This window comes from Typopeltis vanoorti, chromosome 17 (genome assembly GCF_054136105.1).
Source record: "Typopeltis vanoorti isolate ZY-2024b chromosome 17, IOZ_Tvanoo_1.0, whole genome shotgun sequence".
Lineage (NCBI taxonomy): Eukaryota > Metazoa > Arthropoda > Arachnida > Uropygi > Thelyphonidae > Typopeltis > Typopeltis vanoorti.
The window spans coordinates 107,268,905-107,284,301 of record NC_143565.1 but is presented as its reverse complement, the minus strand read 5'-3'; the positions used below and the strand labels follow the sequence as shown (position 1 = coordinate 107,284,301).

The 15,397-nt window shown below is 35.7% G+C and overlaps 1 protein-coding gene across 2 annotated transcripts in view; it reads right to left on the bottom strand.

The window, feature by feature from the left end:
* Positions 1–10,342: 10,342 nt before the first annotated feature.
* LOC150097751 (RNA-binding protein 14-like) overlaps positions 10,343–15,397 on the bottom strand; it is a 132,183-nt gene continuing 127,128 nt past the window's right edge. The window contains exon 9 of one of the 2 annotated variants that reach the window (XM_090407581.1): positions 10,343–10,772. In XM_090407581.1, the coding sequence (XP_090263707.1) occupies positions 10,733–10,772 (40 nt within the window). In that variant the 3' untranslated portion in view covers positions 10,343–10,732. The remainder of the gene's footprint in view (positions 10,773–15,397) is intronic. The other variant, XR_016549704.1, reaches the window with a different exon arrangement.

The following is a 15,397-nucleotide window of genomic DNA, read 5'->3' as shown; positions in this document are numbered from 1 at the left end:
ACAAACACAACATCCCTCATTCAACCCATGGATCAGGGTGTTATTGAAACTTTCAAGAGTTATTATCTCTGCAGAAGTATTTTTAGGTCTGAGGCAACTCATGGTAAAGGTAACATAAACGCTTGCCTACGTATCCCTTCATAAAAAGCACATCTCCTTACAGACATTTATAATGCTATGTGTTATGGAAAGGGTCACTACGCAGACTGGTTTCCCTGTAATAAGTGCGGCGTTACTACTCCAAAATGTCGTGGCATTCCCGGATCACCCAATAAGGTGCAATCCACAGAATCAGCGTTGTTCACCTCAGTAACAGGCTCACCCTGTCACCGATAACTCTCAGCATTGGCTAAGAGTTCCGCCAACGCTGAGATGTCAGTTGGTCTACGTGTGTGATATCAAATGTTGAATCCACCGATATGGAATAATACTTTCAGTGACAATAGTTCCATCAATTTTACTCCCATAATTTGTATGAATTCTTCACAAATTTCACAAAGAGTAGCTGGTAGATATGATGAGACTCCTTTCCTGTCACCATACGTATATGTTCACATAAAAGTGGATCAAACTGACTGATCGGTTCCTAAATGCCAAAATAATTGCCATTCCTAGGCGAGCCTATGGTTTGGTTGTCTGCTCTTAGCGGCAGGCCTATAGACACTAAAAATGTTATAACTGCAATCATTCTTTTCAATACTTCTATCCAGTACTGACGCTTACTGTCGAACTGGATTAACAATTGTGTGTCTATACGCCCGTGCACTTTTAAACGACTGCAGTATGCCATCGTGCATTCTTTGTATTCTGCCACAATTTCACGATGTGAAATGTCATTTATTACGTGTTTACATCATTGAATCCGCTCATTATAAATGGGGAATCGGAAGTTGGAAACAATTTACAAACAAAACAATATACTTTTCCTTTTGTTGGAGAATAAATAAGCCAATCTTGAAGTTGAGTTCCTCCATTCGCCAACGGTGAAAACATTGCAGGTGTTAAATACCTAGTTTCTTTATCTGAGTTGTTACTTCCTACAATATATTCTTGGGATAACTGACTAAGGCTGCACTGATTATTTTGACATTCGGATGGACCTTTTTGAACCCAGTACTCCTGTGAGATATGATTTGCCATTGGCCATAGTTCGGGATCTGAACTCTTATAAATGTCATTATTTGTACTTACGTTTGCTGTAGCACCAGCGGAAGTTGTTTCTTCCTGTACACTATTATTGCACAAGAACTTGCTTGAAATAGAATTTGCTGCCGATTCCGTATTTTCCCTTTCCTTACGCGCTTCATTCTCCCCGACAACAATTTCATTTTCACTGCTCTTAAAAAATGTTAGTTTTGGAAGTTGTTGAATAGCCTTTGCCTGTTCTTTCACTTTCGCAACGTTTCATACTGACGGGAAGTGTGTTCTCCTAATATCCCTATGACTCGCCTATAACTTTTAACTATTTTCAAACTAGACCAAGACAATAACACAATATACTTATCTACTAGTTTAAATTTGTAAAGCAGAAAGCGGAACATGAACTGCGATGTATATATTATATATATATATATTACGGTTGGTACTCAACAATCACCTGCAAGCCGCACGAGAAGATTCATTCATTGTTGCGGCATTCCAGCTATGAAAGTTGCTCGAGATTTAAAAAAAGTTTCTATTCATTTATGTATTATATTTTGCACTGCTCGAAATAGAAATTTAGAAGTGCCGGTATACTTTCCAAGGTTCGATTTGCGCTATATCGGCTTTGGCGCGCAAAACTTTTGCACATAAGCATTATCAACAATGCATTGGTCAGAAACTCGTGACTGTCGACGTAGGATGCACCAAAATATAAAACGAAGTTTAATAGCAGTTTTTGTTTAACCGGATTTCTTATATAACCGGAGTTTGAAAACAACAATTGACAAAATGAAATTAAGCTTTTCGATGTAATTCTAAGTACTGTCCTCATAGCACTTTCATAAAATATTTTGCATCAAGTAATATTAGGGTTATGTAATATTTTAACCGGCTCATGTCGAGCACTGAAAATTTTTTTGGTATCTCTATTTTAAAAAATAAGAGAATGGGGCCCCTAAATAGCGGGCCCATGAGGCCGCAGGGTTTGCCGTTACCTTAAAACGGACCTGTGTATATATACATACACACATATAGCAGAATAAACATTAGAGATACATATATAATATAATATATATATATAATATATAATATCGTGTCGATCCTCCACTAGTGCCAATAACGGCTTACTCTCCAAGACAATGACCACACCAGATGCTGGAAGGTTGCCAGAGGTAATTCGATGCCTATTACAGCATTGTCCACAACTGCACCTTAGTCGTAGGTCCCGGATACATGGATCTGATATCTTGCTCTATAGCAACCCAGATAGATTAGAACGGATTAAATCTGGAGACCTTGAGGCCACTAGAATGGTCCAATCGCAGAGGAGTGTTCCTCAAGCCAGGTTTGGTGGTAACGGCCGGTGCGGCGGCGCATTGTCGTGCTGAAACAGACCATATATATATATATATATATATATAATATATATATATATAATATATATATATATAGTGCAGGATGCTCACAGAGCCACCACCTAGTTGAACTGAGCTAACCTGGCATGAAGGAGCTATGGTCTCATGCTGTCGACACCATGCCCTCTCCTCAGTTAGGTAGAAATAAAACCGGATTCATCAGACCATGCGACTCTGTTCCACTCGGCAGAAGACCGGTTTTGATTGTTATGACACTAGGCGAGAGGAACACATCTGTTGTTGAGCTGTCGAAATTAGTATTCGATAATGGTGGTTCCCGATGCCCATGGTGCAGGGTTCGCTATAACGACGATATTGAAAATATATGTATATATGTATATGTATATATGTATATGTATATGCGATTTATGTCGCCCTCGCCTTGAGCTTTGTCTGAACGGACTGGACAGTCTTTGTCGACGCTGGTCATCAATGGCGTGTGACCCGCCACCACTTGCTCGCTGGACGCTAGTACGTCTGTTGATGATATATATATATATATATACTTATATATATATATATATACTTATATATATATATATATACTTATATATATATATATATATATATACTCGCGGTAGACCCTCGATACGGGTGCCCTCGTGAACTCTAATATTCTTACTACTTGGGCAATAGAATGACATCTGTCTTGCGCTGATAATACGTCCAGGATCAAAGTCGCTAAGATCGCCACGTTTACCATTTCTTATAACCCCATCTTTAACGTAGTGTGTGTGTTATGTATAAATATGTGTTTATAAAATTATGTATTTATATACCGGTATAGTCCAACCAGAGAATGGAGAGCTCTCGTTGGCAGACTGCCAAGAAGAGTCAATTAATGTTGAAGGGGAGAAATAAATAAATAAAGCGATGAACGAATTGATCAATAACATGCGAAATCACGCGTTTTATATAAATATAAATAAAGCGATGAACGAATTGATCAATAACACGCGAAATCACGCGTTTTTTAGGTAACATTTACCGACTGTTATACAAGCAAAATAGTTACCGCTTTAAATATATATACAGGGTGTTCGGGATAAATTTGACAGTTTCGTAAGGAAAAAGAAAATCTTCTTTGTATCTATTAAATTTAATGAATTGACAAAAAAACATTACAGGCAGAGTTAATTACAATACTATCAACAAGATTTACTCAAAATAACCACCATTAGCATCGATCACAGCTTCAATTCTGCTTCGGAACCTCGAACAAGCTGATGCTACAGTCTCCCTGGGAAGGGCCGCAAAAACTGTTTTAATTTTATCCATTAACTGGGCTTTTGTATTACTGGAAGTGCGATTGGTGTCTTTTTCAACTGCGCCCCATACAAAATAATCCATGGGGTTAAGGTCTGGGGTGTTTGGAGGCCAAACATTTGGACTGGTGAAGTCGTAGAAATTTTCAGACAACCATTTTTGACTTTTCCCAGAGGTGTGGCAAGGGGCCGAATCCTGCTGCCATACATACGGCCTACCATTGGCTACCCTTGTTATCCAGGGCTTGACTACAGTTAGCAACTCCACGAACAAAGCCCGAATTCCAATGCCAGGGTTCTTCAACACCTGTTCCTGCAGATTTGCGAGGAATTCTGCTGTACGAACGCAATCAGATCGTCTGCTAGGGATCTTTCTTCTTGCTACATCCTCGTAGTCACCATTGCAAGTCTCTAGTTCATGCCTGATTGTTTTTACTGTATTCAGAGAGCATTGGGCAGCAGTCGTAATATCCTTATTTTGATGGCGGGCACGAATCATCATGATACAAGTTATTCTCTTCCATGATTCAGGTGGGTTCCAGCTATCCATCCTTTCTGACATCTTGTATATGAATGAAGAAGGGTCCAAACTTTTAAATGAAGAGAAGTGTGTGTTAATACATGTAACTTACGGAAAAATATAATTAATTATAAATATGTCAAATTTATCCCGAAAACCCTGTATATATACATACATACACACAATCTCTTTTTACACGGTTTAGAAAACAAAAGCAGTTCTATTTTTACGCGGTACATTTTGATTTAACAGTTTCCTTGAGCTACAAAGCTTTTGGATTTTTTAAAAAAATATTAGCTCAGTGGAAGTGGTGTTTGCACTCCTCAGCTCTCAATAACCGCCAGAAAATAGACTTAAGTCTAGTCGTCGACTAGAGGAATTATTCCTAAGACTTGTCTTTTTTCGACCGGTGCCCGAGTTAACCGATGTCTGGCACGGGGAGACGGATTTTTTCTCCCGGAACTTCGGGTTTTTCGTCCCGTAAACCCAACAAAATCGATCGTAGAACCCACACTATTTCAGATTTTAAAATATTGTTAGGGATCATAAGATGGCAGCACTTGTTGAGACGTCTCTTCACTGAGGGCTGCTTAAATTAGTAATAGCCATGGCAGCTTTCTCTGATTGGCTACCGGGGGATACCGAACTGCCCACTGTCTCAGAAAGTTACACAGGGCTAAAATGGCCTCACCTACTTTCTATACGGGAATAAAAGGCGTTAGCTGAATTTTTCTTTTTTTTGAATATTTACATAATGTAGTCTACTGATCAAACATTTTATGGGTAGTGGTGGTCTGAAAAGAATTGAAGAAATTCATCTATCAACTAAACAAACAAAAAAAAAAAAAAAAAAATCACCCATGGTGAGATTCAAACAGACTGAAGGATCGAAAACGCGTATGTTAACAAATCAACCAACTAAGCCAGAAATCTCTGATCTCTGAAGTTTCAGAATTTGTTACTAAGAGCACTAATAACAGTAATATAAGTAAATGAATTATCAACAATTAATGAAATAAAGAGCCAAAAGGCTTCACTTCGAAATTATTTAAATTAAGGGGATATTTAATCCCACATTATTTCAAAGCCGAATAAGAATCTCTAAGTTAAAATCAGTTTCATGCCGAATACAGCAAGCTATAAAAGTTCGGCGAGTCCAAGCGTAAACAAACACCTGGGTAGTACAATACCGGGAAACTCGTAGTAAAGGTGGATAAAGCTAGGATCACTATTCTTAGTATTAATATTAACCCTAATATAAAACTCATCCCCTAGGAGAGGTATGTTGTTTTACATTTAGGGAGATAGGTTGAAACCCAGACCGGTTTCAACCTTTGAGGTCTGATCAGTGAGTAGGTAGACCAATAAATACCAAGATTGTAGTGATAATAGCTTTAATACTTTACAGTACGAGTTGTTAAAGAGGTGCACAAATAAATTAATGAAATAAAGAGCCAAGAGGCTTCAATTCGGCGTATAAAAATTATTTAAATTAAGGGTATATTTAATCCCGCATTAATTTCAAAGCCGAATAAGAAACTCTAAGTTAGAAATCAATGTCAATGTGGGATTAAATAAAATAGAATTAAATTAAATTAAAAATAAAATATAGAAATAATGTGGGATTAAATATCCCATTAATTTAAAGAATTATCAACAGCTTTTTCTTTCTTGATGGAAGTGAGCTGTGTTCTTCTAGGCCGTCACTGTTTTCGGAAATTGTGGTGTGCCTTAGTTTTACCATTCCTGTTCAATGTATACATTAATCACATTATTAGGAAGAATCAGGGACGATACTGATATTCCGCACTTATAGAATGATTTGAATAGGCTGAAACTTTTGGCATTTGAAAATGGCTGTCAGTTCTATGTCATAGAAAGAAGTGTCTCTAATTCAATTATTATAATAACTTCGAGTAACTTTTACTGATATTAAAGGTTTAAAAGGTTTTATTTTAACCGTTTAAAATAAAAAAGGAAAACAACCGCAAAAGAGGCACGATCAGCAAAATGCTACGTAATTAGCAGATGACAAATTTTGGAACATAGTTTACATGGAAATAGTGTAGTGTCGCTAAAAGCCAACTTTGTAAAATGCTTTAAATCGATAACTAAATTATTTCATCCTGGTGAGTGGTTTTTTAAAATAGCCATAAAAAATGTATAGATAGAAAAATTTTTAAATCTAACATTTACTTTTAAGATGTAGGCGAACTAATCGAATTTGCGTATAGAAAAAAAAAATATGACGCACTAATCGAGAGGTTGCTGTGATTTCTCTTACTCTCAATAATAGCCATTAAAATATAATTACTTAGCTCATACCTGTTTTTCTTCTAAAACAACGTAAAAATAACATTTCTTAAGAAATAATTAAGGGGATACAAATCCCCTTAATTATTTCTTAAATTGACCAATATCTAAATAGATAATTTTCATTAATCTTTGTGGTCAAGAATTAACAATTTCTAATAACATATTTCTTCTTTCATATCTTCTTTGCAATATTAGTTCCTTTATTTCCTTGATAATTATTAGTTCCTTGAAATACAAAGATAATTTCAATTTCAAAGTTCCCTTTTTCCTCATGGAACTCAAAGAATTAATCTTTCAGGTTTACATCGATTAACTAGAATATCTTTGCTGCATAACGTATCGAAGGAACTGTCAGGGTTAATTATCACTTTCACCTGTCACAACTCAGCTTCATATAAAAGAAATTCGGTTAATTATGGGATAACCATTTGTTTCCCTCTTTTTAGCTTAAAAATGCTTTTAAACTCTATTTCTACTCTAAACTTCGAACTTTTTTAGAAAGTCATCTGTTCTGTTTCCTCTTCGTAAGTACAATCCATGCAAGCAATAGTGCTTGCGTGGTAAGCAATATGGTGGTGAGATGAAAGCTGCTTGTTGTAAACAAGACTGCAGTTCTTCGTTGTCAGAAAGTTCAATATTTTCTTATATTTGTTACAGAAATAAAAATAAATAAGAGGAGAGTCCATTTTGCAAATAAACATCGCAATTTTTTTGACAGCCTATAAGTATACAAACATTTATCTATAAAAATTTTCAATTATTACAAGAAATAATGCTTTTTTTTTGGTTACACATTTAGAAAATGATTACATACCAAAAGTTATCCTTTCCTTTTTTATTTATAATTAACACATTTTTAAGTTACAATTTTTTTTTTTAAAATAAACTGATAACTAGTCTACTTTTTTTTTTAGGGTCTGCACAGTTGGCCTAGTGGTTATGCACTTTGCAACCATATACCTGGGGAAGAAGTGTCCTAGGTTCGATACCTGTCGACGACGTGATGAGCTTAAGAATCTTCCTCAGCCACAGCCAAGTTAGCAGGTCTTGGGCGTGGGCGAAAAACCTGGGCATTTTCCTCCCGCAAAGTAGGCAAACCGGGCCGGTGAACACATGCTTCGACAGACGTGGGATAATACCACGAATAAGGAGCAACCAACCTATTCCGCGCGATTATTGGTTAAGGAAGCATACACAATAAAACGTGTAGGCCTGCACGAAAGCGTAACATACGATGCTGACTTTCTTAGGATTGTTAAGGAACAGGGATGTCAGATAATTAAAAATTTCTCTTATCAATTAATCTGGAATGGTTTTTGGGGTATTTCAGTGTATTTTCTGCTACAGTAAAGCATTTAGCTGTTTTTCATGCACCTGTGCAGTGGCATACAGGTGGAGGTTATTAACTATATATATATATATTCACGTTTTAACAAAATGCATTACAAGTTTATAAAATGACGTGTAATTCATCCCCTATTACAGCAATTTACTGCACCGCCCATAACACTACAACTGTAAATTAAATATTACATATTTATAAATATGTAACAAATTATTTATATTGATGATTTTTTTCCATTAGACATTCTAGTCATGTGCAAATGTTTTATATCCTTAATACAGGTTGAAATATAATTACCTATATTTCTGAAAAATGTAAACATACTAACCAACTATAAAAATTCTGACCATCAATTACATACTTAATACAATTTTTATGGCACCTGACATGAATGTGTTGTAATGCAAACACAAATAAGAAAAAGTTTTTTGATAACTGCATGAAAGTTCTGCTTGCAGATCAATGATTTTGACAAGAGAAGTTTTGTTCTTAAGGAACAGTTAGTAATTAAAACAATTTGTCTAAAGCAAGTTTGAAGCAAAGCTCCTAAATTCTCTCTTGTTGCTGAATCTAAGTATTTGCATTCATCCGTTTTTGGGAACATTTATTCAATTGTTCAGATTAAGTGGATATTGAATCCAACATTATTTCAAAGCCCAATAGAAACTACAAGAGTTTCATGCCACATATATAGAATATATAGAAACTGAGTTTCGGCAGATTCAAGCATAAGCAAACCTTTCGTGACAGGGGCAACTCATAATAATACTGATCACGATCCTTAGTATTTCCCATAACACATGTCCTAGCAGACATGCATGATGTTATACATTATGGGGGGGGGGGGTGACACTGCCCAGATCGATTTCGACCTTTGTTGAGGTCTTGTCGGTGGGAGCCAGACCGAGATGTAAATACTCAGGTTGAAGTGATGCAGAACTTATACTTTACCATACGAGTTGCTAAAAAAAAAAAGTGTCACATCACAAAAGGCACCAATACTTTATTCAATTAAGTATTTAAAGTGTAAGCAAGGGGTTGAGATGTAAATTTTTTTTTTTTTTCATTCATCCAATTATTTTATTTGTTTTTCTGACTTTTGTGTGTGTGGGGGGTGGGGTGGGGTGGGGACTGCAAAAATTAAAGTTATTCGAGTTTTTTTATTCCCCACTAACATTTCTTTTGGATGCGAAAATATAAATCAAGAATAGACTCATTACTTTCAGAGCATTCTTATACGATCCATAACACTTCCTTTTCCACCTTATCTACACCAGAAAAACAGGAATGGAAAAAGACTCAAAGCCACTTTGATTTTCTCAAATGGCTCTCATCTCAACTAGGCTGCTCAGATCTCCCTGGGCACACTCCATGATAACTTCTACAAATTATGCTGTTAATTTAAGGCATTTCATTCACTTATCTTACTACATCATAAGGTCTACTCATCAGATACAACCTTATGATCTCCCACCTATCATCATGTGAAAATTTCACATGGCAGATGAACTATTGCTGTTCACAACTTTCACATTGGACAGCTTCCTCTATTCAGGTTGCTGTTACTAATGCATGTGTTCCCATAATTTTCCTTCTGTACCTTATCAACTTTTTCAATGACCTCAAATTCTATTTATAGTTATAAGAAACAGTCCTGAAAGAATTTAAGGAATCCAATGCTTGACACATTTAATCAGGATCTTTATAGCTGGTTCACTTAATTTTTCTCAGATCATTCATATTTGTAGTGTAGTATTTAATCAGCTATTTCTAATCCAATTGTCAGAACCATAAGTTAAAATTGGTTTGGATACTTTTTTAATCTATTACTTTAGTATTTTTCTTGTTCCATATAAATTTATTAAGCTAGCTTCTCACTATAACAGATATATTAATTATCTTTTTTTTTATTATTTATTTATTTATATGTGTGTCCATGCGGTTAGCCTAGTGGCTGTGCACTTCGCAACCATATGCCTGGGGAAGGAGTGTCCTAGGTTCGATTCCCATCGGAGACTGAGGATCTTCCTCAGCCATAGCCAAGTTAACCAGTCTTGAGTGTGAACAGGTTTTTTTCCCCCATTTATCTTGGAGTTTTTCCTCCCGCAAAGAAGGCAAACCAGCCCCCGTGAGCACACGCCTTGACAGACATGGGATACCACCGGGAATAAGAAGCAACCAACCTATTCCACAGGATTATTGTTAGGATGTGTAAGCCTGCGTAAAAGCATAACATACAATATATATATTTATATATATATATATATATTCATATCAATTTGCTTGTTGAGCAAGCCACACTTGATGTATGAAGGCATGTAATCAATGCACACAAGTGTAGCTTTCTGGCAACTAGATTCCTTCCATTTATTCAGAAATATTTGTACATTGGGCTTAAAAACATAACTACATAGTATATAAATATATCAAAATACAAAACATGTAAGATTTAAAAAAAAAATGATTCTGATGACAAAATAAAATAAGGAATGCATAACTCAAACTACAGCAGCCAAGAAGCTACTGTTCTGCAATTCTTTCATGTGAAATAAATATACTGTTAAGATAAAGAAGTTAAGATGTCAGACCATCACAGTAATGCAGTGTTGAGCTGTCTTGGTTGTTAAAATGAGTCGAGATCTTCCTTAGTTTTCTGAAGATGAAACTTCACAACAATGATCTGCATGATGATCTTTAATCGCCGATGCTTACCCTAGTTATTTTTTAATCAATTCATCTTCTTCACATGAGGAGGTGGGTGTGGTATTCTGAAATTATAATAAAAGCTCAAACTTTGTAAATATGTCAACATTTCAGATTAATTATCTTTTGCATGCCATACAGATGCAGTAATAAAAATGAGCTAGTGCTCATGGCATAAATTTTACTAAGTTTATTTTTACAATTGCTGAAATGAAAAGTATAATATACTTAAATCATATTGTAAAACATCAAGATAGCGATTAAAAGAAATTTAGTAGAGTCAAGGCAGCAAACTTTATTGGGGTTTGACAGTGTTGCAAATTATTGTTAACATTCATTAACTTTAGAAAACACACACACACACACACAAAAAAAAAAATGTTCATAGATACGAGTGACTCATCAAAACTATTTGTGAAAACCATTTTAGGCAAAAATAAAATTCTCAGCAACTGTCCGAAGAGAAACCAGGTAGAACAGACTATACTATCGCACTGCTACTAACGAATGTCATAGTTGGGGTTATGCATAAGAGACGTTCACTTGGCATCCGCCACACCCATTCTTCTGCTTAGTAGATGGGCGGATTGTGATTCGTCACTCCTTAAGACACTTTCCAAGCTTCCACATCCCACTGTGCATGCTCTATGCACCAATGAAGATGATGCTGCATGTTGATTCGGGTAAGGTGGGGCTATGCATAAGTTTGTAAACTGTTTGCATATTGTGGTCCTAGCATGGAAACCCATGTGAGCCTTGGTTCTTAATGATTTGTGCATATTTGTTCCAGTCAATGCCGGAACTCCATATTCAACGTGTAGGCATACGAATAGCAGTTTCTGCATATCCTTCATAGCACCCTAATTGTGGTGCTACGAACATTGAACTCAGAGGTATCTGAATGTTCTGGACAATGCAATGCATCCTACTTTGTATTCTTTCATGTGAAATAAATATACTGTTAAGATAAATGTCGAGATATTAATTTTAAGATAATGTCAGTAGGTGTCGCACTGATATGATCGCCGGCTTGTCAAGAGCTCCTGAAAAGATCAGTAATATTTTATGTCATCATTGGCAATTTTACTAGAATTTTACGTAGTATTGTTTGCTTTTCGTATCTTAGTGTGTCTGTGCGATTATTGTGTGTTTTCTGTGTTATTTTAATTATTATTTTTAAGATAAGATAACATCCACATGGCACCGATTAAAAAAAAAATGGCAGCCATGTTTGTTTAAGAATTTTAATATAAAAGAGTTTATGCAATGTGCTGTCTGTGAGATGTATGCTTTGCAAAGAGCGGTTGGAGTCTGGTTAGATGGTGATAGTGGAGTAAATGTGCAGAAAGTGTAAGGAGAATGAGGATCTAAAGCACGTTTCGGATGGCGAGAGTGATATCGTTAAAGAAAGTCAGAATATAGAAAATAGTGATGTAATAAGAAATTGCGAGGTAGTACCAGATAGGTGTGAGAGCAACGTTGAAAGTGTAAATGAAGGTAGAAATACAGAACGAATGGATGATTTAAATGATAATGAAAATGGTGAGATAAATGCAAGTAGTGAAATGGCACGATTGAGCAGAGCAATACATAGAGCAAAGCGGCAACTGTAGCGTATGCAAAAATGTGTACCGAGTAATAAACGGCAAAAGCCTAATAAGAGAATGTTCGTAAACGTAAATAAAATGAAGGAACGAGTGCTGTACGGAGATTCGTTATTAAGAAGTGTAATAGTTGAGAATTTGACGAAATCGTACCAACTGGGTGCGAACATAAAGGACATCAACAAGTCTATTAGAGCACAAAAACAGAGGGTGAAAGAAATTATAGTTGTGGCAGGAACAAATGATTTGAAAGAAGACAAAATGGAAATGATAGAGGATGTGAGGGAATTACTTGAGGTAGCAAAAGAGAAGAGTGAGAGAGTTAGGATGGCGAGTATTTTTCTGCAGTATAACAGTGAAGCGTTTAGAAGGAGGGCCATAATTGCCAATGACTTTATGTGTGGGTTATGCATGGGGGAGTGGTGTGGAATTTGTGGATGTGTGGAGTGAGTTCGATGGGCGAAAGGATTTATATAAGATGGATGGTTTACATTTGAATGGATTTGGTGTACTGAGGCTTGAAAAAGTGTTGATGAGTGAAGTGGATGTACAGACTCAGGAAAAGTAGATTTATTAAGGGGGGGGGGGGGAGTAGATATGCAGACTTTGGGGAGGCAGTTGAGTGTATGAATGAGTATAACGTGCCCGAGTGAGTACAAAGGACAACAAATCGGAATGGGATAGTTAGTATAAGGCATCAAAGTAGGGATGGGACTAATGGGCTTCTGCAATTCATGTACACTAATGCCAGGAGTATTAGGAACAAGGAGGAGGAGTTTTTGGCCTTGGTTGGCACTTCCAGGCCACAGGTTGTTGGTATTAGTGAAACATGGCTGACAGAAGATGATAAAGCTAGTGAGATTGAATGTGACAGGTAGAATAAAAAGGAGGGGAGGAGTGTTACTGATGATAGCTGATGAGTTGCAGCCAAGGAGTATAGAAGCTGAACTGCAGGATAAAGAAAAGAGCACATTTGAGGCTTTTTGGTGTGAGATAGAGGCTAGCAGAACAAAATATACAATTGGGTGCTTCTATAGACCAGGTGATGGAATAGATAGGGGATAGCATGCATAGGCAAATTGAAGAAATGAGCGGAAGGAGGGTAATTATTATGGGTGATGTCAATTATGGTAACATTGACTAGAAGGAGGAGAGGGCACATGGGAGGAAGGAATTGGATTTTATGCGGTTATTAAGGGACAACTATCTGCGGCAGCATGTAATGGAAAATACTAGTGGTCAGAGAGTGCTTGACCTAGTAATTGCATCTGAGAATGTGGTTGTAACGAACATGACCATGTTGCCACCAACGGGCGAGAGTGATCATAAGGTCATGATTCGGGAGGTGGCTAAAGGAGTGGAATTTAAAATTAACCTTCCTACCGACTGAGATCGATGAAATATCCAGCCCACCATAGCATTCTGCATGGATCAAAACTTCATCGGCATTGTACCTTTCATCATGCCATTACCTCCCTCTGCCGTTAATCCCTTTACGGCTATTTAAAGCCTCGTGGATTAACTGTTAGTGCCTGACTAACAGTTTGTGTCACCTGTCTTTACACACACTGTTTAACTTGGAATTTTCTTTACTGTCCTAAAATATTTGACTTTTTTGCCTCTAAAATGATTTATTGTGTTTCTTCTCAAAAATTGAAACGAATTTCACATGTGCGAAAATAATCAATCTTGAAATGACCATCAATTAGCCTTTGCAATGAATCTATTTAGTAGCAAATTTGCTGTATTATAAATTTATTCTTCAAATCACTGCAACGGACCAGTTGCACTGTTGTTCCAATATAGAAACAACTTTTTTCGCGAATTTTCAGATGTTTGCATTGAACATATCACATATTTATATTTTTAAATAATATTTATTGAAATAAATGACCTTTTGCTTTCTTTCCTAGCAAAATACCGTATATGGATTATCACATTTCAGTTCTAGAAATGAATTTTTTTTTTGTTTTATGAACAACAAACGATGTTATATTGCATAACTCAGTTTCCGATTGTGAATCTTTTTAGTATCAAAAATTTATATCCAATAATGTTTTAGGGAATTCTTCACCTTTTTTTTCTTTCTTTCTTTTTTTTTTTTTTGTAGGATGCACATTACTATAATATCCAGTGTGTAACCACCGTAGATATGTTGAAAATATAATATGAAGGCTATCATATACAGAATAATTCAAAATTTATGCTCATTTTGAAGATTTGCTAATGCTTACTCCCCCTCCCCCATCCTTATCCTCTCCTGGAATTCAATTGCATAACCATTCTAAATTTCCACAGGTTCAAAAATGTTTCCAGACAGTATTCAAAATCTATTACTTCATTTTACCGTTTTGATAAAAGAAATAAGACAATAATACTGTTGCACCCTGAAGCTTCTAATTCTGTACTATTTCTTTGCAATCTAAAACTAGCTGTTCTACTGTCTGCTGAAATGATTTGAAATTTTAGAAATACTATGCTATATTTTCACCACATAAAATTGTTTATATGCATACCACACACAAAAAAGTTCAGTAGTATTATTTTAGTTTATTTTTCTTAAAATAATCTAAATATTTTTGCTTCTACTTATGCTTCTGGTTGCTATTTCTGAAGTAATCTACGTCTTAGAAATACTTGTAGTAATCCTTAGCTGGAGGGAAAGGTAAAGGCTTAGATTACGCTATTGAGGAAGAAAATTGAGAACGCTTAGCTAGAAGGGACACTAAAGTGCCTCAAGCTATAGTGCAAGATACATCGAGAATGTTGTGTTTCGTTTTCAGTTGTTGATTAGTAGATATCCTAACATCGAAAAAAATAGACATTTCTTTTACAGGCTGATACAGTATGTATGCCGAAATAAGTTCTTAATTTATAATGATCAGTTTCATTTTTATTATCGAAAAATTATAAATTATTTCATATAATTATCTTGAAAAAAAAGGACTTGAATTATTTTTAAAGAAAAGGAGCATATACTTCACATAATCTTATTTTTTGGGGAGGGAGGGAAGGAAGGTTATATTCAATTCAATTTAAGACTTATTCAATTTGCAGATATTTCAGAGAATTTATTTTATAAATCG